Source organism: Porites lutea, chromosome 8 (genome assembly GCF_958299795.1).
Source record: "Porites lutea chromosome 8, jaPorLute2.1, whole genome shotgun sequence".
NCBI classification, from domain to species: domain Eukaryota; kingdom Metazoa; phylum Cnidaria; class Anthozoa; order Scleractinia; family Poritidae; genus Porites; species Porites lutea.
In genome coordinates this window covers 27,026,483-27,048,537 of record NC_133208.1, presented here as the reverse complement: position 1 = coordinate 27,048,537, position 22,055 = coordinate 27,026,483, and the positions used below count along the sequence as shown (strand labels likewise).

Genomic DNA, 22,055 nt, shown 5'->3' with positions numbered 1-22,055 from the left:
TATTCCGGAAAAACAGCAGATGTTAACGTTGTCATAATGTTTATTTAACTATCTTTTAAAGGGCTTTAAATGGCTAAATATTTTATCCACTAAATTTAGATTACAATGGCAATACTGTAACAAATAGCCTGCTAGCAAGCTCTCCTATTTGGACCAGCGAAGCGAGCCCCGCGAGAACGCGCGAGCGAGGGGCGTACTCGCGCGGCTCGCTTCGCTCGCCCGAAAAGGAGAGCTTGCTCGCAGGCTATGTAACAAACGGAAATGACAGTTAAGTTACGTAATAGAAATGTCAGTATAATGAAAATAGTATTGTCGTCTATGTGGAGGTGTATTTAATCTGTGGTTATGGATACTAGGGTCTCCATAGGCTGCTATAAGCCTGTCAAGATTAACCCTTAAGGTCCCAAGAGTGACCAACATCAATTTTCTCCTAACATCATCAGCAGATCATCAAGAGTAAAGGTTATGAGAATTACTAAATTGATTACCGAAGGGAGAATGCTTTGATCGTCAACCAAATTCTCTCAAATATTCTTAAAAGAAATGTATGAAGATCAGTCTGGAGAATTTGTATGTGGATCTTGGGGCTTAAAAGGTTAACACTTCTAGGCCCAAAGGTAGCCTGTTCCAGGCTCCAAGATAGTAGTGCAGTGGAATTGTGGTCGTTTCGCCCGAAAGTCGATTCCCCCGACGGCGTTCGCCAGGACAGTAGTCGATTCGCCCGATGACATAAAACACTCTACAACATGCACGGTGAGCATACCTTTCGAGATGTTATTTTAGTTAGGTTTGCACATGTAGAGTCACTGTCTTTCCATGGTTTTTCCCTTTTTTCAGGTTTTAAGAACGACAAATAAGCTTCGGCAAATTGACTTAGTCTGGGCGAACTGCTATCGGGCGAACCGACTATCACGCGAAACGACCTGATACCGTGCAGTGCAGTCAGGCTGTGAAAAGTGGTGCGACAAACACACTGTCACAACATCCCTACTATCTGAGATACTGGCAGAAGTTTTACCCATTTTCTATGAGATAACCATGGAGATGTGAATTCATTTTAATGACATCGTCCAATAAATTATTTATTTACTTTAACCAATCAGTTCTTTGTTCCCTTTGATTTATACTCCTTCATGCGGCTGACTCTCTGACCCTCCCATTCCTGCAAAGCATCGTGTCTCATCAAATGACGCATTAGTTTTGAGATACCAATGTCGCAGTCTCCAAAAACTCTGGAGGCCAGCTGTTGACCTCTTGCATCCTTTGAAGTACACACTTTATCCACATCTGTCTTCTGCCTACAGAAAATTAATGATCCTGTTCAGGGTTTTTGGTAGCATTTGGAAGTACCGGATGCAGAGGTTTAGCTGATGGACTTGCACCATTTATGCCTCAGGCGGGAACGTTGAGTCCCAGAGGTACTAACTAAAGACTGGACTCTCTAAAATGCGATTTCCCGCATTCCCTGGACCAGAATTGGTTAAACAGGAGGGTCTTATAGATAGTATTTAAATGTCCAGTCAAGTTACACATTTGACTTGTCAGAAAAATCAGTTTACTGAAGTGCTATCAGTGAGAATCTTGGTGATGCTTCTGGGCTGCGCTCAACTTTTGGATCTAAGAGGACCACCTCTACAGCGCTTTTTGATTAATGAATGAAAAAAAAGAAATGATTTTCAATTTTCAAAATACCGTAAAATTCAGAAAATAAGCCCCCCAAACCAGTAACGCAAAAAACCCTCCGTTAAATCGCCCCTCCAAATATAAGCCCCCCGGGGGCTTGTACTTGGAAAATTGCCCCCAAATACAAAGTAAAACAAAGCAAAAACGGTAAATTTACTTCCACCTATAAGGCTAGCCCAATCGATTTTGAGACGAAAATTTCCCTCCATAGATAAGCCTCTCCGAATATAAGCCCCTCCAAAAATAAGCCCCTTAAAAAGGGCCTTTGAAAAATATAAGCCCCGGGGCTTATTTTCGGAATTTTACGGGAAAATATTTGTGTGTGAACTAATGGACATCACATGTCAAACAGCCGGACGTGGTTTCCGGGGCCCGGCCTGAAACAAAACCCCTGTATGTTAAATTTCCAACATACATAACTATGTCTGACTAATCAAAAAGGGCAAAATTGAGAACACTAATACAAGAGTCTTCGGTGCATACATTCTTCTCCATGAGGAACCTGCGTGAACCCCTTAAGAATTCTGCAAGGGAGGGCAGGGAGATCTGAGTGCCATTAACTTCTACGGGCCCGAAATCAAATATTCAGATCAAACTCTAAGGAACAAAAGAGCAGTTCCTAGCAAAGAAACCAGTACATTTTTTTGGTTTCTGTTAGTTTTACTATTGAAACCTCGAACTTGAGTGTAAATGACAATAGTTTTTTCGGTTGGGACTTTCGAGGAACGGGCCTGTAAGGCATTATAACGGCAATATGTCGGCAGATCAGCTTATTAATAAAAATTCATCTTGAAATTAGTATAAAATGTAAAAAAACGTCACTTTTAAGCATTTCGTACTAGCTTACACCCACAGACTGAAAGTTTCCCAGCTCACTTTTTTACATGGCTCGCTTCATAAATTCGTTCACGCATTAGAAAGTCAGACTCATTAAATGTAATGAAAAGGCATGTAATGTAATTAGTAATGTTTTTGAGTAAGCGACACAAGTATTAGGGGCTCTTTCTGACTGAACACTTACGGCCTGTTTACATGGAGGTGGGGATTCAGGTGAGGTATCATGTGGCGGGTCACCCCACCTATCATGTAAACGTCATCAAATTAAAATCAGAGATTATATGGACAGGCGGGTTACCTCACCTATCTGGGGTCCCCCACCTTTATGTAAACAGGCCCTTAGAATGAAACTGTTGCTGTTATTTAATTTCTCTGGGCATAAGCCTGCATTTTGTTGAGGGAGGTGGAGGTGTGCCGCCGAGGCATTTATTTTGGAATGCCTTCTGACCCTGTTTAAGACAAGAGACCTTGTTTTATGAGCCTGATTCTCTTCACTTTGCAGAGAGAATTAAATACTTGTTCAAAATTGGGCATGGAGTTAGAATTTTTTCCGAAACGTTGTTGGCATCACAAATGTACACCGCTTAAGTATTGACTATAACAAAAAACTCCTCACACTTTTTTTAAGGAATACCGCTCAAAAAACACCCTGTTATGTCCAAGACGCTAAATAATGAGGTATAATGAAAAGCATTCGCTGTTATTGTACCTCAATGTTTTCGAGAATACTTGGCGCAATCATGAATCACGTAGAATCGCAGTCCACCATGGTCAATTTCAAAACCACACCTTGTTCAGCCGCGAGGCAGTACCCCGCGGGTACCGAAGCCTCGTTTATCGGGGGTTGATAAAGCTTTTATTTCTGTACTCATCAGAAGATACAGTGTTCAATATTCAGGAACATTTTTAGTTTCCATTAGTTTATTTGTCTTCCTCAGCATTTTCAGGAATTGGGGAGAGGCGACTCTCAAACTTCAGTCTAGTTAATGCCATCATTGAAACAAACATCGCGGATCTGTGCTGATCTTCACTTGCGTGGTCTGTTAAGGGTGCTTCCTGATGCATGGAATTTCTATCGGGGATGCAGCGAGGGAATCTGAGATTGTTCATAGCAATAAATTCATCATTGTGATCCCCTTGAAATTTCCACAGCCCAGACCGCCTCAACAAGTTTTTCACACCGAGTCGAAACTCTCTTTTTCGTACGGAATAGATGATCGGGTTACACAGCGAACTGATTAAGAAAACAGATGACGAGACAAGTATTGCCTCGGCTGGAACTTTCGTCCCGAATTTCCAAAACAAGCGAAAAAGGCGGACAATATACATGGGAAAAAAGCAAAGCCAAAACGCAACGACGATGATGATGATATCGACAGCTGCTTTCCGCTCTCTTACCCTCTTCGGAATTTCTTGCTGTTCGGGGTTGGAACCAGCAATTCCTCCAAGCTGCCGGTGACCTAAAGCTTCTACTTGATTCCTGGCTGTCTTGTACACCAACCAGTTTAAAAGGGCGATTATTAGAAATGGCCCGACTAATAACACCGAGGGGAAAACAGCTGCTAACGTTTTCACTCCACTAGAAGCACTTTGTGCGACATGTCCGAGATCACAGAAGATCAGTTCTGGGTCGTACTTGTAACCTTCAAACTGAAACAACACTACAACGAAGGGCAGAATCGGAAAAACCCACAGGAGAAATATCAACAACACTTTCCATTTGGTAATTGTGCCATCGTAAGTCAAAGGTGATTTGACGATCGCGTCGTATCGCTCGTAAGATATCGCCACCAGATGAAGAACAGTGTTAAGGTAAAAATATCTCGCTAAAAATGCATTGAGCTGGCACATTGTATCGCCGTATAACCAATTCTCGTACGCAAAACTAGCAATGCGGAATGAGTTGATAAAGATTAAACACAGAAAGTCTGACAGGGCGAGACTGGCCAACAAAATACACCGCATGACGTGAAATCTCTCTTCAAAGGCGATAGTTATCATTACCAGTAAATTACCAGGAATACCAACTATAGCGATTATAGCGTTAACTGCTGCAATCATCTGGAGGAATACCATGATGGCGTTGAAACTCAGTGTTTACTGTTAAAACTTGCTTTCCGCTGCTTCTTTGCAACAACTTGAAAAAAACTTTGTGAACAACTGTCAAGAACATGTGGGCTGACTAATAGTTACAAATACTTCGAAGAGATTTTGGGAGGAAATTATCAACCTGGGATTACCAATCAAATACTTTTGCCATGCTAAACGTCAGAATTGGCTTTAGAAAACCGTGTTAAATACGGAACATTGTTTATTAGTAATTTCCATACTCTGGAGGGCTGAAAGAACTCCTCCGCATTGAAAAATGAGGAAAAATTAATCGTTGATGTACAATCAAGAACAGCATCACAGTTTATAAAAACATCATGCCTAGCCCAGTTTGCTTGCCAAATTGGACGCAAATTTATAGTTAGATTAAAGCAACACAGGAAACTTTAAAAGCGGTAAAAGCTTCAGTCTTTGTTGTTTTTTAGTTTCCAGCTGGTCCCAATTAAAAAATAAAATAAAATAAAAAAGAACGACCAAAAACCCATCTTACGGAAATTACCACATATTACCTCAACGAAACATTGTTCTGTCTCGTTTAAGGTTCTGATTCTTAACAAAGCAAAAGCATTTCATTGGTTATCCAAGGCTCATAATTTCCTCCTAAAATTTCTTCAAGGTATCTGTAACTATTAGCGCCCACACCTCCTTGTCAGCGAGGTCGTTTTTACGTATCTTTAGCAGCAACAACGAAGTTAGTAAGTTTCAGAGATCAAGGGCCATTATGATAATTCAAATCACTGCGGCAGATCATGCACTTTTTATGGCCAAAACATAGCTAAGTCTTTAATCCGAAAAAACCAAGAAAGGATCATTTTGTAGAAACCAGAGACTACCCTGACTCCAGAGGCCCGTTCTGGAAATACCTAGCCAGTTCACAGACCTTCTATTTTCTCTTAAAAGTCCGCCGAGCCCGCGTCAGTGAAAATAAAAACCGGGGAGAATTAAGGTGGCTCGACCCAGTATTTTTGTAGGTACACCTTCCATCTTCGAATCTCCTGACTTAAACAAATTTATCTTTATTGTAAAACCATTATAACACATGTATTACACATAGACTAAACATTATTAAGATATTATTTTTTGGGCGATCGGAAAAAATACCGTAAAATTCCGAAAATAAGCCCCCATAACCGGTAACGCAAAAAACCCACTGTTAAATCGCCTCTCCAAATATAAGCCCCCCGAAAGTGTTTACCTTACTTAACCAGCGATCAGGCGTTCTTTTTTCGGGGACTACGCCTCCAAAACCAAAAGGGAAGAAGGACCACCTGATCGCAGGTTATATCTTACTCTGCAGCTAAGCGTTTAGCGTAGAAAACGCTTTTGAGAACAGGAAGACGTCGCAAATATCCTGTACGTTGAGGTTTTCTTATACTTTAATGAAAGCAATAACCTTTTAAATATTGATGATAGAAAGGCTACGACATGATGAGAGATGCTTTTCATCTTTTTCTGCTGGGCTGGACCCGGATTTCTGTCAGGCAAAGTCTCAACCGCCATATAAAAACACGTTAAAAAAAACCCATACTACTGATCTGAAAGACTGGGGGATGTAGATATCTCATGAGTTGGTCAAGGAAAAGATGACGTGCCCCTGACAATCGCCTCTCCTTTCCTTTAGCGCCTTGCTCTCGCGAGAATTCTCGCAACTCCCACACATGAAGAGCTTGCTTGCAGGGCTAAGGAACAGACTGTTCGAGACCCTCAGGAATTTGGTAAAATATATTGTCTTGTTCCTGCCATCTGGCAAAACTGAAAACTGCTCCCAAACTTGAACACTGTAACACGGCTGAAATTATTAACTCCAGGTCCTCTTTTCCTCCATACATGAAGTGCATAATGGCCGGTTTTGAGGTTTTTTAATGCTGGCCAATAACCTTGCTTTATCACTGCTGTAATCAAGCGCCATGTCTTCATTTTCTTCTCAGTCTCTTCACAAATGTCACCTCATCCTTGTTTTGAATGCCATAACTGTGGAATAAACAGAATGGAAATTTCAGGACAAGTGGCCTATGTTTCTCAGACGTCCTTAACCTTATGATGCGATCAACGCGTTGGTGTAACCATTCAAATGAAACCGCTTTAATAAGCAGTACTTTCACATGGTACTTTTTTTTAGTGTCTAGTTCTAACTTTCCCATGGTGTTATCATTCAAATAAAACCTCTTTAGCAGTACTTTCACACGGTACTATTTATTTAGTATGTAGTTCTAACTTTGGAGTCTGTGGATGAAATCCTATGATGTGACCATTCAAATGAAACCTCTTTGCCAGTACATTACTTTCACAGGGTACTGTTTGTCACTCAGCATTTTACAAAAAGAAATTTGGAATGTTTCTCAGTGTTTGCTTTGGCACTTCTGGGAGTGAAAGGGTTAAAATGACCACTGAGATAGGGTACAAGATTTGAATTGGGTTGCAGCTAAATATGGCCAGGTATAGGTGAGGGGTTGCCCCCGGGGGGGTACTGCCATATATGGGCTATATAGGTATGTGCCGCTGTGAAGGGTATGGTTTTCAAGCAGTTTACTCTAGGATAGGGTATATAAATCAGAGCGTTTGGCTCTAGAATAGGGTATCATTTTTCAGGAAACTGATCAGTTGGTTGAAGATTTTATCTAGACTAGGTACACATCTACTCTAGGATAGGGGGATTTGGGGAGGTTACTTTAGTATAGGGTAGCAAAATTCAGCTGAACTAGCTCTGGTAAAGGTTAAGGGTTCCAGGCTCCCAGCGGCACATCCCCACCCAGAAATTCCTAAAGTGCACCCCCCGGGGGGGGTTGCGAGGGTTCCGGCAGCCAGCCCCCGGAGTACAAGAGGCAATTCCATCACATTTTGCTAATCCTGATGCACCCAACTTACTGGGAAAGAGGTTTGTGATCCTCCATTAACTTCTGGCCTTCAAATGACAGCCAGTATGTCTTCCATACATGCTTCCTGGTGAAAAATAAAAATATTAGCTCTTTAAGCTCTAACAGTGATCAACTTGCTTTTATCATTTCTTATTATCATAAACTTTTTACACCCTTACAGTATCAGACATCTAAATTATCCTCGAACTATCAGAGCTTGAACAGTCTTTACATGTGCCTAACAAAATATATATGGCTAAGACAGGCTAAAAAAAACAGTTTAATAATTATTGTTTAACAATTTTATTAGTCGTTTGAGGAGACATGAATATCGGCGAATAGTCACCGAGACAAAGTCTCGGTGACTATTCGCCAATATTCACGTCGCCTGAGGTGACTAATCGTGTTAGTATAATATTTACATTGATGATTATTCCAGAAAATAAAATTATTGATCAATTTCTGACTCTGAAACATCAACAAATTTGGCTGCCATTTTGAAAATTGCTAGCCTTCAATGTTATAATCACCGTGTGGTGATTATAGCGGTATGAAGCGAAGCTCCTAGCCAATCATAGAGCTCTATTTTCGATAATCATCAATGTAATTATACTAATAGTTTATAGCCAGTGAGGTTAAGTAGGATATTATGCTCTGTTATTTTAAAGATGTAAGGCGTTTGCATTTGTGAGGAATGGCCTTTCACATATCATTTTACAGGAGACATACTCTGTTTTGACCTATGATAATTTTTGAATTGGTTTAGCCAGATAAATTTCTTTGCTATTTCTATCCATTCGGAATTGCTTTATGTGTGCTGGTGGAGTTTTACTAGTAATGAATATTTTTTTAATTGTTGGTGGGAAAATGCAAACACGAATCTGCCACTTTTAATATGTAAACAGTCAATTAAAATGTCACAAACTTACTTGATTTCAAAACAACTTTCAAACAAATTTTACCTTATAGTAATTTCATTACAACATTTGCGTGCTTTTTGATGGACAATCAGTCTGCTGTCACTTGTCGCGATGTGTCACAAGAAGCATCTATCTTATTACATACGTTTTCACATATGATGCACAGCAAACATATAGCAATAGGAAACAAACGTATTGAAAAAACAAGGCACACCAAGTGAAACAAACTATGAGAAATAATTGTCCTTGTAGCACATGGCATTAACGTTTATCCTCTGGACCATAGGTACATGTCCATGCCCCTTTTTTGTACAGACTATTCATTGCCAGTAAGTTCATGTCCCCTCAGAGAACTATTTTTTTGTGATATTGAAATTACTTAATTTTGCCTGGCATTGGCCCGGAATTTAAATAGTTTCTCCTTTCATTGCACTGCACAGGCAAAAACACCGCAACATAATTAAACACTGCATTCTTTGGGGATATTACACAAAAATACATTTTAATCCCACTGTACAACAGTACAACCCAATAAATGAAACAGAACCCATTGACAACAACATCAATTTACAACATACCAAGAAACAATGTTGGGGCCTCCTTCTCTTGACAGTTTCAGTGAAATGTGTCTTTGGACTGCCTTCTTCAAGTCATGCACAGTTGCATTTTGGATGACAACAACAGCTGAAAACAACATGTAACACATCTGTTTCATTTCATCTGTTATGTTTGTTTTTACTTACTTCTCTTTTAGGGCTCGAAAAAAACTTCAATAATTCCAGATTGTTCTTTGGGCAAGCAGCTCTCAACTTTTGTTTACCTGGAGCTACAACTTGCTTGTCTTTTAAGTTAGGGCCTCTTCACATGAGCCCCGTTGAATGGGTTGGCCCGGTTACTGGGAGAAATTTTGCCTTGCATATTATAGACTTTTTTTTACATTCTTCGTTCTTCAGGGCTTTTTAAAGATACGCTAATAAATGGCATGGCATTCTAACATTAATCCTCTGATCCTTACGTAGAACAGTGCTCATCTCGTCATGTTGTCGAACATTCACTACAATGGCGCGGCCATGTTCGAGCGCAATCTGCGAGTTAACCTCTTCAAGTGTAGGCTGGCTAGGCAGTCCAACAAGAAGAGGATCACTCATTATCTCCGCCAGCTTTTCGCTAAAGAGAGACATCACCTCTGGATGTGAAAGACCGTCATTTTTCTGCTTTTCATCTGTTCCTTCGGACGCCATAATTTTCAACATTATTCAAACCCAGACTCTCCTCGGTTTTTAGGGTCCAGTAATTAGCGGTTTTCCAACGCCTGCTTTCATTTGCTGATCGCTCTCCGAGGAGATAAAGATTTTAGCGCATCAGGCATATCTTGTTAATTAGAAAAATAACTACAATGGAGAGGATCTCCGTGTTTTCGCTCTGTAGCATTTTCCTTTTGATTAGCTACTGTGGATGCCCCAGTGGAGCGAAGAAAAAGAAAGATTTGGAAACCATTGTAGAGGTATAATCCAGTAATTATCAGCGCCGCTATTTTATTTATAGACAAAAACTTTGGGTCTTTATTCTTTTCCACGTCGCGACCTTCTTTGAAAGGCAAAAAGATCCCAGAAAAAATGTCCTGAAAAAAAGTAATTTAAAGCATTTTAAAGATCACTAAGCACACTATCACTATAATCTAGCCTGTGTAAAGAAGTCTCCTGTTTGCTATATATATATAGTAACTTGTTCCACGCAGGTTTTTTTATACTTGTAAAGTTTCGCCTTTATTAGGGTTTCTCTGATTCGCAAAAGTCGTCCTTTTCCAATTCCGCATCAATAGGTTTTCGACTATAATTGCGTTTGTTTGAAAAACGTCTTAGGTCGAATTCTAAGTATCATAATTTTGTAGAAGTTGTTTTGAACTGTTGCAGCTGACTATATCGTTACTTCTAATAAAAACCAAAGTTATTAACTTCAGTTCGCATAAATTGCATGGAAGGAATCAAGATAATCAAAGCATCTTTGACATCTTTTCCACTCAAGCATAACATTGAATAGTCAAAGATAAAGTATTCATGAACCTACAGCTGTATTTACCTATTTTTTTCATAACTTAAAATGGAAGCTTTTAGCATATAGTACTTCAACACAAAAATGCTTATAAAAGCTGCAACCCAAAAAATTTTTTACCACGTGCATTTTTAAAATCTGACTATTCGGTGGTAATCAATAAATTTTATTTAAAACACATTTTTAGAGATTCTTAGCAGGTACTCTTGATTGATGCAGAAAACTCATTAATTTATTTATCTCTGTTATTATCTAAAGTTATAGCCCAGTTTAATTTATCTCAGCTGTAACATAAATTTTAAGAACGTATTAGCAAAATGACTGGCCATGAGAAGAGTTTGTCCAGAAATGAATGCCTGTATCTCTGAGTCTTTTATATTTTTGAATATTTTTTTTCGAGTTAATTCTACTGTGAAAGAGTAAATTCTGTAATAGTCCAGTTTCAAGTTTGTTATGACCACTGAATTAAAGAAGTGAGGACTCATTTTTTACAGGCTTAGCCTCCAACTGAAGTAATATATTCACAAATTCCGACAAGAAAAAGACCTGTTTATTACTGTCTATTGTGTATATTTAAATTTTAAACACTTACTTTCCGGAATTTCTGAATATTTTACTTTATGTCGATGCTAACCCTGTATGATTGTGTCATTAATGTTTGTATTCAGCCAAAATTTCCAATTCAAAACTGGACTGTTATTAAACAATGACACTTTTTCATTATTGAAGACTTTTTTTAAAAAAAGCTGGATCACTTGAGGTTTCTGGGAAACTGCCCACCTACCCCTCCCTTAAGTCAACATTAACACTTGCTTCTCACTTAGGACAAAATGTGGGGTTAGGGGAGGGGCCAGGACGGAAGTTTCCCAGAAACCTAAATAGATCCAAAAAGCTCTGCAACTAAGTACCAGATAATATTCTTGAACACATTTTTTAATAATACATGTAATTGTTTGCTGTCCCAAAAATATGATAGGATAAGTTTAATTTTCTTTAACTTCTGCATTAGTTACATATATGAATAAGTGACTTGAGCTCTGAGATAGAACTAATAAAAGAATCTATCAAGTTTTTGAGTCATTTTCCAGCTTTTGATGTTTGAGTAATATTAAGAGATCAGGACCATAAGAGAGAGATTTTTAAGAAAATATTTTTTAATAAAAATAATTTTTTTTATTAACCCATCCGCTCCTGGAGATTTTGCCGAAAAACGCGTTTTGAAGCTAGTCGAGTGGTTTTCTGGTCACTGTCGTGCTATAAAGAGCTAAAACTTACCACAAACTGGTTTACAGGTCAAACACTTCACGGCCTTCTGATCCAGATGCAACATATCAGCTTGCAAAGTTCGGGCATGCGCAGAAAGCAAAATTTCGACGTAGTTTTTGGGTTTAAAAGTGACACACTCTCCTCCCTTCTTTTTTTGTTTTTCTTGCCTCATTTTTTTTTCTCTTGCTGAGCATTTAGTAGGCTTGATTTTGGTGGGAAGAGTTTTTAGGAAAGCTTTTAGGATCTTACGATTAGGCGAAAGGAAAAGTAGGTGGGTAATGGAACAAGATTTTCATGGAGATTTTCAGGTCAATGTCACGTGGTTTTTTGCTTGTTTCTCCGGTGTCCTTGACTGAATTGTGCTCATTCTGGTATGGTTTGAAAGATCTCTTCACTCTGCACAAGTTAGTGAAGAAAGTTGTCCTTGACCGTTAAAACTGATCACGTCACAATGGCTAGAAAGGACCTGGATCGACACGGGCGGTTACGGGCGGTTCAGGGGCGAATGGGTTAAATCCTCACATCAATAAATGATATTATGATAAATAAATCCATCTTTCTACAAGAAATATTCGAGAAAGTTTTTTTTCAGTGGTTTATGATCTTACTTTTAAAAGAAAAATGATTTTTTGGTTTATTTCCTAGTACAAACCAGCTACTTGTCAGGATAAAGCTGACAATGGGGATATTGTCTCTGTTCACTATACTGTAAGTACACTGGGTAATAAGTAATTAATTGTTCTGACCTTAACTGTATGGTGACCCTGTCCGAGTAGTACTAAAACTGGGTTGAGCTGTGTAGTTCTCTTGGATTTCTTTGAGGTAGACTGTTAGTAATAAACCCTTTTTCAGTCATCTGAGTGGAAGACTTGGCTAGACCAGAGAGGGAATGACCCATGCAAGACCATAGAACCCAATGACCCAACTGGTGCCACCTTATCCCCAGGTTTTCCATCCTCTTTCAGTATCATTTTCATTTGTTTTTCTTAATGGCTGACATTTTGTGATGCTACCACTGGTTTGAATTCCTGACAGTGTGCCATTACCTTGATCTGGGTATAAGTACTTCTGATTGGTTGAAAATTTGCTCAACCAATCAGAAGAAGTCTACCCAAATCTAAGGAGTGATGCGTCATTAGTGTGGAATTTCTGAGCTTGTTCCCCAGTTATCTTTCTTGGCGGAAAGTTAGTGTTTGTGTTGCAAAATGTTGGCTGTTTCCCTAGGCTAGCTATACTGTCTTTCTTGCTTAACAAGACAGGGTTGTCATTAAGAACCGGGGGCCGGGGATTTTCCCCGGCTACTAAGAGAGTGGCCCCCGGCTACTTTTATTGGAAAATAGAAGAAAAATGAAACCAAAAGAAATCCCTAGCCGTTTGATTCGCCGCCTACTTGTTGTGTTTACCCGGCAACTTGAAATCTTAGTGACAACCCTGCAAGAACTGATTTAACTCTAGCTATTTTGGGATGATCCCCATTGACTCTTTGATGATGCAGTTCCAAAAACTTCAAATAGAATAATCATTCCTTTTTAAATTTTTGAGGGAACTTTGGAAAATGGACAAATGTTTGATTCATCTCGTGCACAAGGAAGACAGCCACTTGAATTTCAGCTTGGCAAAGGAAAAGTCATAAAAGGTTAATTCAATTCTAAGTATATTTTAGAAGTGAAACTCTTAATTCTATGGTGATACAATTCTTATTACACTTGTTCAACCTCCATTAGCCAACTATTAAGCGGCCACCCTCAGTCAGTTTTTTAGAAGCCTGTAGTAACCCAAGTCATGAATTGATTGCAATAGCAAAAAATTGTAAATGAAAGCTCTATTGAGCAGACGTGCCCATTAATTGACCATATATGTCCACATTTTGGACATCCCTTGGAGAGTTCTTACATTGATTTCACATCTATTACATGGCCTTTAATCACTTGATATACATGGTTTTTATGACCTTATTTTTATAAATTATATGATGAAGAAAAAAACAGTCCAAGATGGACGAACACTGATTGTAGACCAGTAATGCTGCTCCCATCACATATTTGTTTCAAAATATAGTGATGTTTCTGTTAAAGTTTTTACCATTTCTGATGAGCCTATATTGAACAGCCAACCACCAATAAGTGGCCTCTTGCCAAACCCTATTGGCAGCCAGTTAATGGAGGTTTAATTAACTGTAGTTAGTTGTCATTAATTCAAATAGACCATTCTTTAGTACAAATCTCTGTGTAGATTAGGTTAATATTCAAAATAGGCAGCAAGTCAGTAAGTGCAAAAGGAAAAGAATGACAATTTTAAGCTCTATTAGATGAGGATTTTACATGTAACTGAAGGAACCTCTTTAATTAAGCCTACGCCCATATTTAGTGGTCGTTTACTTCCTTCTTTTAGTTAGTACAAGAAGAGATTGAAACACTTTGAGAGCTATTTGTCATGCGCTCTATACATGTATTTCACTTTAATTGTCACCATCTTTATTTCCTTAATCAGGTCTTAGGTTTGTCTCAGAAATTTTATGGCGGACTCGTTTTCAGTGGTCAGTTGGCGATTACCCATTGGTGTTCTAGCTGTTACCCTGCGAGCAGAGGTTTTTCTCTTGCATGGTGTTTATAAGTGTTTACGAAGTCAATCGTTCACGTCACTTGTCAGTTGTGTTGTTGACTTGTTTTATATGCTTCAGGAGAAGGTTTTTCCTGGAGCATATAAATCAAACCAACTATGTGACCGACAAGTGATTCAAATGACTTCATAAATGCTAAATGCCATGCAAGAGAGAAACTTCTGCTCGCAGGCTAGTGTTCTGTCTTAAAGGGGGATGAAAAAAGATGCTCCATGTATCATCTAAAGTGCATTTATTGTTATAGCTAAAATTAACAAGGAAAATAATTGTTTTTCATTGTTTTCCTCTTTGTTTAACAGGATGGGAGATGGGAATAAAAGGAATGTGTATAGGGTAAGGTTTTTTTTCCTTTAAAAGCTCATGTCACTTTCACTAAAAAGCTCAGTTTTGAGGTTTTGTATTAGTACAACATTTTCTGCATGACTGAGTCTCCCTGTTTAATAGTCCAGTTTCAAATTAAAATAATTACTGCTGAATACAAACATTAACAACACATTCATACAGGGTTAGCCTCAACATAAAGTAAAATATTCAGAAATTCCTGCAAGTAAGTGTTTGAAATTGTGAAAATACACAATATACAGAGTAATAAACAGGTCTTCTTCTCATTGGAATTTGTGAATATATTTACTTCAGATGGAAGCTAAAGCTTGCAAAAAATGCGTCTTTACTTCTTTAATCAGCGATCAAAGTGAACTTGAAACTGGACTTTTCTACTTTTTTTCATTTCTAGTGAGAAAAGGAAGTTGATTATTCCACCTCACCTTGGTTATGGATCACGGGGAGTTGAGAATGTCATTCCACGTGAGTATAAAACAGCAATACCTTTATTCGTGATTGTTATTTTATCATACCATACTCCCACGTACTATGACATCATTTTTGTTTGATTTTATCCTTTTAAAGCCCCAAGCAAATGCATGCAACATTGTTGGATTGCACAGTGAGCATCCGTTTGCACACCCTGTTGCAGGTTGTTGCATGTTGTTGCGCAAAGTTTGAAACCAGTCAAACTTTTAAGCCAACAACTCCTCAACATTCGTATTTGTTCCGTGATCGCTGAAGCATAGTGCAACAATGTTCACTTGGATCCGTTTGCACAGCCTTTCCAACATTATTGTTGGCGACACGCACGCGCATTACACATGGTCTCCAAAGTCTTATGGGCTGTATCCTTCCCATGATGCACTGCAGCTCCCAACATTGTTGGGAGTTGTTGCATCCATTTGCACAATGTTGGGAGCTGTTGCGTCTGTTTGCACTTAGCTGAACACACAACACTAAGCAATACCTTTTTGGCCTTCTGTCCTGAGCACTCTAAGACCTCTAAGTGAGTCCTAAAGCTGCAATTTTTAACCCTTAGGCAAAACCTCAAGGATCCCCTTCACTTTCATGTCGGAAACCCACCCCAACCTCCCCACCCCCCTCCTCTAACCCAAGACTTTTAAACCCCAGATTTCTCCAGATGGAAGGAAGTAAAGAGAAGCAAAGCTCTGGCCCTGGTTAATCAAATATGCCGGAAAGCCCTATCCAATGAATAAACAGCATGCAAAGAAAGTAGTGTCCAATAAGCCCAGGGCTAGTGGATTTCGCTATCGGGCTGGTGAATTCTGTTTTTAACTTGCCCGACGGGCAAGTGATGTTTTTTGAGGAATTCAATTAACAGAAGAACTGTGAAATCAATTCTGCTAGTCAAAAAGTTTTTGGGGCTAGTTGAAATGATGTCTGGGCTAGTAAATGCTAGCTTCATAATCCGACTTTGTAACAAATTAAGTATGTGTAACTTTGTTTTGCTTTCACAGCAAATTCAGTGCTAATATTCACCACAGAATTGATGTCAATCAGAAGAAAATCTCCATTTGATCCTAGTGTACTGATCCAGATAGGTTTCTGGCCCGTGCTTGCAGTCTTGGTTATGTATTATCTTTATAGAAAGGCAAAAAGAGAATCCAGCTCTTCCAAGCATGAAGTAAAGTCGAACAAAAAGAATAAAAAGAAATAAACAGCTGCAAATTTCTATTTATAAGGTATATAGAGATCGTTCGAACTGAGGAAAAGCGCAACCTGAACAGCGATAATGATTTCTGTATCTCCTAGTACATTCGCTGTGGTTAACGGTCAAGTCGCCCGAAAGTCATCTCGCCCGAGGTTATGTCGCTTTAAATAAGAGTTATATCGCCCGAAATGTTGTATTGAGTCGCTAGAAATGCCTTGTTGTGTCACCCGAAATTTTATCATGTTTAACAACATCCTAACATCGTTTTCGCGTTTGTTTCGTTTCATCGAATCTGAAAGAACGAGGTATATTACTCATTTGTATCTCTTGTTTCGTCTCAGTATCGCTTAAAACTTTCCGCGACAAAACTCAGCATTTCGGACCATGCACTTACTAAAAATTTCCGGCGGCATAACTTCGGACCAGATGACTTCAGTTTCGGGCGACTTGTCACTGACCTCGGTACAGCCTTCAACTGACTCATTTCGGAGGAAGAAAGTAAACAGTTTTGAACTGTCTAAATACAGTAGTAAAGATTTAACAATTTTAAACTTTCATTCATGAAAAAGAAAATTATCTCTAGACAATGCGATGACTTTAATATGGAATCATCGTACAAAGCGTTCTATTTGGCTGTCAAAATATCAGGGGCACCCAACGAGAATGTAGTTCAAAACCACTTAAACATAGAATTGTTAAACGTATTTTAGTATTTAAACGGTAGATATAGGCATATTTTTATCCCCTAAAAATTTTTCATCTGTTCGGATTTCTTAGCTGAAAGTCTAGTGATCCAAAAATTATAGGGATCAAAACTTAACCTTTCGAAAATTTCAGCCAGAAAAAAGGCTCCCGAAAATTCTAGGTGACCTTTTTAGGGTAAAAATCCGTCAAAAATAGGCAGTTATACCATTTTTTAGATGTTCGAAAATCCTAGGAGAGGCAGGCAAGCAATAAATTTTGCAACAAATGTTCCGAAAATTCTAGATCTCAAATCGTCTTCCGAACAGATATTTTTCCGAAAATTGTCGTTGGGTGCCCCTGAAATATTATTCTGGGTAGGTTTAAATTAGACTCGTAGTAAATCGCTCAAGAAAATTACTCAACAAAAATACCTGCGTGCATGGACAGGCAGTACACTTGAAGAACTGCAGTATCAAAACCTTTGCATAGCGACACAGACCAGCTGACAGACTCTTACGAAGGATCACTGGCTTCAGGGAGTTCTAACCTTATCCCGCCAAGACAACACTGACACGCGATAGAAGCTGCCCCTGCGAACATTTTTGGGGCTGCCAGAAAAGTGTTAGGACGGGGTTAGGTCGCGTTCTCCTGCGGTCCAACGCAGTACAATGAAACCTCGATAATGCGTCCATTTACCAGAATCTTTAGCAACCACGGTGGCGATTGCAAAGAGACCGTCCAAATAGCCTAGACACCTTGTTAGCTTGTATGTTTTTGTTTTCTCAAAACAAGTCACGTGATTTGCTCTTTGGAGGGATTCATTGGTAAAGAAACCGGTCGTTTCGATACGAACTCAAGCAGTGAAACTGCACAAAAATTCATTCACCTCAAGTGTACTGTAGTTCGCGTGAACAAGAAAACATTTTGGGTGAATTTTGTTCGTTCTTTTAAGCCAAGGACGTGAAACTACTGAATAAACTTGTATCGAAACGACCGGCAACCATTTGCAACGTGCACGTATAGCTGTCGCATTTGCCTGTTGGAATTTTTTTCTTGTTTTTAAGCTAAAAAACAATAAGAGTTAACGCGACGGCCACACTAGCATGTTGCAAATGAATCCACCCTTTGTCTTTTCGTAAATACATGTGCTATGCTAAATATATATGCTAAATATGCGCGTGAAAAAGACGACATGTGAACAAAAAACAGATTTCTAGAGTAATATCACATGACCAGGGGGCAATTTAGGCTCCGTTTAAATGGAAAAAAAATTCTCGGGAAGAAGGATCACCCTCTTAGCCGAGTCAATTTCAGTGACTGAGCATTTATATGTGAAAAATTTTTTATCCCTTTGCCCGAGATAACAGCGCTAAAACAGCGCAAGCGTATGCTCTGATTGAAGAGGTTAATCACCACGTTTACGTCAAACGGCAAACGCGAATTTGTACCACGTGACCAAGTTTCCTCTTTACTTGCCGTTTACTGTTCATTATTTCTACACAAATTAGTAGTTTCACGCAATTTTTTAGCGATAAGAATTGTTTTGAGCTGTTCTTATCGGCTCATTTTCCATTTTAAGAAATTCTCAACTTGAATCTGGCGTTTGCCGTTTGACCAAGCTGGCCCGGCCAGGAGTGTGACCCGTCTAGCCGGCCCAACTATTTTTGTCATTAAAACGGTTCGCCGCGGGTTATAAGAAACGTATGAAAAGTTGGCTCGGGTTGGTCGGTGATCTTTCCACCTGGGACAACTACTCCCCGTAAATACAGGGCCTTAGGCATTAAACTGGATTTGCGAATAGCCATCGCATTATCCCGATGATTTTTGTACTGTTTTCAAGCCTAAAAGCAATAAATTAATTCCAGTAGGCTAATGTGATGCCTACACGTGTATGCTGATAATAAATCCACCCTTCATTAAACTTTTAGTAGTGTAATATACAAGTGAAGCCATACAAAAAAGCATAACGTTACATATTGACCTTCGCTCGCTATTCGTTTCCGTGACTTGCCAAACTTGCAGCAGGAGAGAGCCTAAGCACTAGAGTGTTTTCAACACTCCAATCTAGTGATCCAAGGGTACATGAATTGTTGAACAAGGTTAAAAACAGCTTCTTTTTAGATTTCTTTCTCAAAAACAAATTTATTTACATTATTTGGTTATTATGATTTAAAGCCTCTGTATGCACAATTTAACACATACTTGTGTTCTTTAGTGTTTTATAGTACGTACACTGTGTATGTAACGAAGTACGTTCATTAAAAATATCGCATTATAATTCCTAAACGCTTGCAACAATTTTCGTGATATGCATATTGTTAAAGTTTTGGCCACTTTCGTTCCCAGGCCCTCTCTTGTTCCAGAGGAAGAAAAGAAAACTGGGGACATGTGGAATCTATCTTAGTGACGGTGTCCATTTGCAATATGACCATTTTAGTGAAGGAGTATTCGTGTCGGTAATGAGATATCCAACCTTAGTGAAGGTGCCCATTTTCTACAGAGGTGTTCATTTATCTCTGTTAAGATGAAAATAATTGTGTAAAGGTATCCATCTCGTTTCAAAGGTGTGCATCGTATTAAAGAAATGTCTGTCACCATCCTACTGTAGACAGTAATGAGATGTTCAACTAAGTAAAGGTGTCCATTCTGTATAGAGGTGTCCATTTTATGAAGGTGCCCATTTTCTTAAGAGGTGTCTATCTGTGGTATAGAGGTGTCCATTTTATCAAAGTTAAGACGTAGATTATAGGTAGAATGTGTCCATCTATTTCAAAACGTGTGCATTGTATTGAAGAGATCTCCGTAACTATTTTACTGAGGGGGAGTCCATGTTATTAGAAAGCCGTCCACATCCATCAGTTAGGAGGTGTCCACTAAAGCAAAGAGGGGGAAATCCTTTCTCATGACAGAAGATTCGGTTTCCACTGCTCTGCTTGAACCAGTTCTCCTTTAATAAAGATCCATTGACTTCTGGACCAAACGCGGGAAGCAGCTGGTAACCAAGCTCATTCTAACAGGGTTTCTCGCAAAAAGATGTAAAGTCAATGCATGCGTCTGAAGAAGCAATACGCAGTTCTGGTGAAAGATTTTCTAACTTTCGTATCGATCTAAACGGTACAAGTGAAGCCTTTATAAATTATAAGTCATTGCTTCTGCAATAACAATGTATGTCTGATGAGGAAAGCCTCTAAAGTTTGCTCAGTCATCGTAAAAAATTGTTCTTGCGCAAGCAGACGACGAGCGTCTGGGTGAGCTGAGTGGCTTTCTTGGATGTTTCACTTTCACTTTTTTCTTTGTTAACATCACGGCCTGCAAGAAAACACACCAGTCAGTACCACCTTTTTTAATTTATGACCAGTATTGAATTTCTCTACTCAACTGCCGAATAAAACATAGTGGTAAAAAGAAAAAAGTGGTGATCACCATCAATAAAACGCTCTGACGTTTTAATTCTTTCTCCTTAGTAGTATCAAAAATTAGTGCGGAGAATATGTATATTGGTATCAGGAATTTACAGAGTTAAGTCAGAGTATCACAAGCGATTCTTCTAGGCTCGATTACCAGCCGCTGTATGGGAAATTAGCACGCGCTCCTCCCCCGAGAAAAAGGCGGAAATCAAGCCTACGATTCTTCTGAATGCAAGACAAGAAGTAAATAAAAACCCGATCAAGTGAAGTCTGGCAAAAATTAAAATTACCATGGGATGATGCTTGAGTGGAACATAAAACGAAAAGTGGTCCTTGGGTCCCGGAGTGGGGGGGGGGGGGGGGTATACGGATATGTACCACCTAAGGGGTCATGTTTTGGGGACCGCTGTCCTGAAGCAGTTTTCTGGACGAAGGAGTAGAATATTCACAACATCACCAGTGATTTACATTTATTTGAATAGAAAACTTTTCCTTCGTTCAACGTGGTAAGCTCATAAAGTTTTGAGCAGGTGATTTAACGCACGCGAGGTTGGCTCAGCGATTTTTCAAAACAGTCAATTATTTTGAATACAAACTCCTTTTACGGGACTAGCCAGTGAAACACCTCCCCTCTCTGGTTAGGTATTTTTACCTGTGTGAGTATGGGTCTGACGATAACATGACCGGCACCCTGCATCCACGGTTCACCATCAACCTGTACGGGCATCTCAGATTTCAATTTGACGTTAATCTACAGTGAGAGCAATGTGCATGTAAAGTCAACAAAAGTTACATTGCTCTGGCTAACATAAATGTATTTATGTACTTATACAGTAATCTCCAATTATGAACATCAAACTAACATAACAGAAATATAACATTAGGAATTGCTTATTTCATTACCTGGGCTCCCTGTGCCAGTCGTATCCCTGTTCTTATTCCACTTTGAATCTGACCCTATATAAAAGAGATTTGTTGCATAAGCGAGTTTTGAGCTGTTGCCCATTTAAAGTTTTCCAGACCTTACTCAGACGCCTTTTATAAGAAGACACTTGACTAAAGCAGCCATTTGTGGTAAAAATGACAAGGAGATGGTAGAGAAAGAGCCACATCAGCGGTTTTCCCTAAAACCTGAAAATTACAACCCTCGCTAAATAAAGCCCTTACAACACATTCGGATGGCATTGTGCATAGTGCAGTGCGCCTATCTGAAAATGTTCTCGCCATAAACTGATAAAGAATAGACCCGTTCACGGTTTTTTCAAGTTTTGATAAAGACCAGTTAGGGAATATTAATTGACACTGATAGAAAGAGCGCCTTAAAATGCGGAAACTTACCAAGTTTAAAGGTGATACTTAAAAAGCGAGCGAAGATGTTGCTCCAAAATGCCGCGAAATTTAACGAACTTTGTATTTTGGGGCGCAAGAAGTTGAAAAGAGCGTAAAAGGAAAAACGAGCGGAGAGTGAGGAGAGAACAACTTTTTCGCGCTCGCCTTTTGTCTGACTTGTCTCTTCTAACTGAGAGCCTAGGACGGGCTGGCTCGACCAATACTTTTTGTCATGACGGTTGCCAAAACCGAGTACAACGAAAATAATAACCTAAACGCTTTAAAGTATAAGAGGAA

General features: G+C 39.1%; 4 protein-coding genes across 5 annotated transcripts in view; 1 reads left to right on the top strand and 3 right to left on the bottom strand.

Annotated features, from left to right (window-relative positions):
- Positions 1-3,441: 3,441 nt before the first annotated feature.
- On the bottom strand, positions 3,442-4,596 carry LOC140945451 (trace amine-associated receptor 8a-like). Its single transcript, XM_073394475.1, has one exon. The coding sequence runs from the start codon at positions 4,594-4,596 to the stop codon at positions 3,442-3,444; it is 1,155 nt and encodes a 384-aa protein (XP_073250576.1).
- Positions 4,597-6,083: 1,487 nt separating this feature from the next.
- LOC140946494 (U11/U12 small nuclear ribonucleoprotein 25 kDa protein-like) lies at positions 6,084-9,656 on the bottom strand. Its single transcript, XM_073395623.1, has 4 exons — positions 9,420-9,656; positions 8,983-9,088; positions 7,495-7,569; positions 6,084-6,600 (listed from the first exon to the last, which is right to left on the bottom strand). The coding sequence occupies exons 1-4, from the start codon at positions 9,643-9,645 to the stop codon at positions 6,543-6,545; spliced, it is 465 nt and encodes a 154-aa protein (XP_073251724.1). The 5' UTR covers positions 9,646-9,656; the 3' UTR covers positions 6,084-6,542.
- A 66-nt stretch (positions 9,657-9,722) lies between these two features.
- LOC140947124 (FK506-binding protein 2-like) lies at positions 9,723-19,686 on the top strand. 2 transcript variants are annotated; one of them, XM_073396212.1, is made up of 6 exons: positions 9,723-9,908; positions 12,368-12,430; positions 13,265-13,358; positions 14,642-14,675; positions 15,076-15,146; positions 19,369-19,686. In XM_073396212.1, exons 1-6 carry the CDS (start codon positions 9,801-9,803, stop codon positions 19,548-19,550), a joined length of 552 nt encoding a protein of 183 aa, XP_073252313.1. In that variant the 5' UTR covers positions 9,723-9,800; the 3' UTR covers positions 19,551-19,686. The 2 variants fall into 2 exon arrangements, with proteins under 2 accessions (XP_073252313.1, XP_073252312.1); XM_073396211.1 differs by lacking the exon at positions 19,369-19,686 and adding an exon at positions 16,145-17,145.
- LOC140947118 (diacylglycerol kinase theta-like) overlaps positions 19,550-22,055 on the bottom strand; it is a 25,315-nt gene continuing 22,809 nt past the window's right edge. Inside the window, exons 25-27 of the mRNA XM_073396201.1 lie at positions 21,333-21,386; positions 21,082-21,180; positions 19,550-20,331 (exon numbers count right to left, since the gene is read on the bottom strand). Coding sequence (XP_073252302.1) covers positions 20,221-20,331; positions 21,082-21,180; positions 21,333-21,386 — 264 coding nt within the window. The 3' untranslated portion in view covers positions 19,550-20,220. The remainder of the gene's footprint in view (positions 20,332-21,081; positions 21,181-21,332; positions 21,387-22,055) is intronic.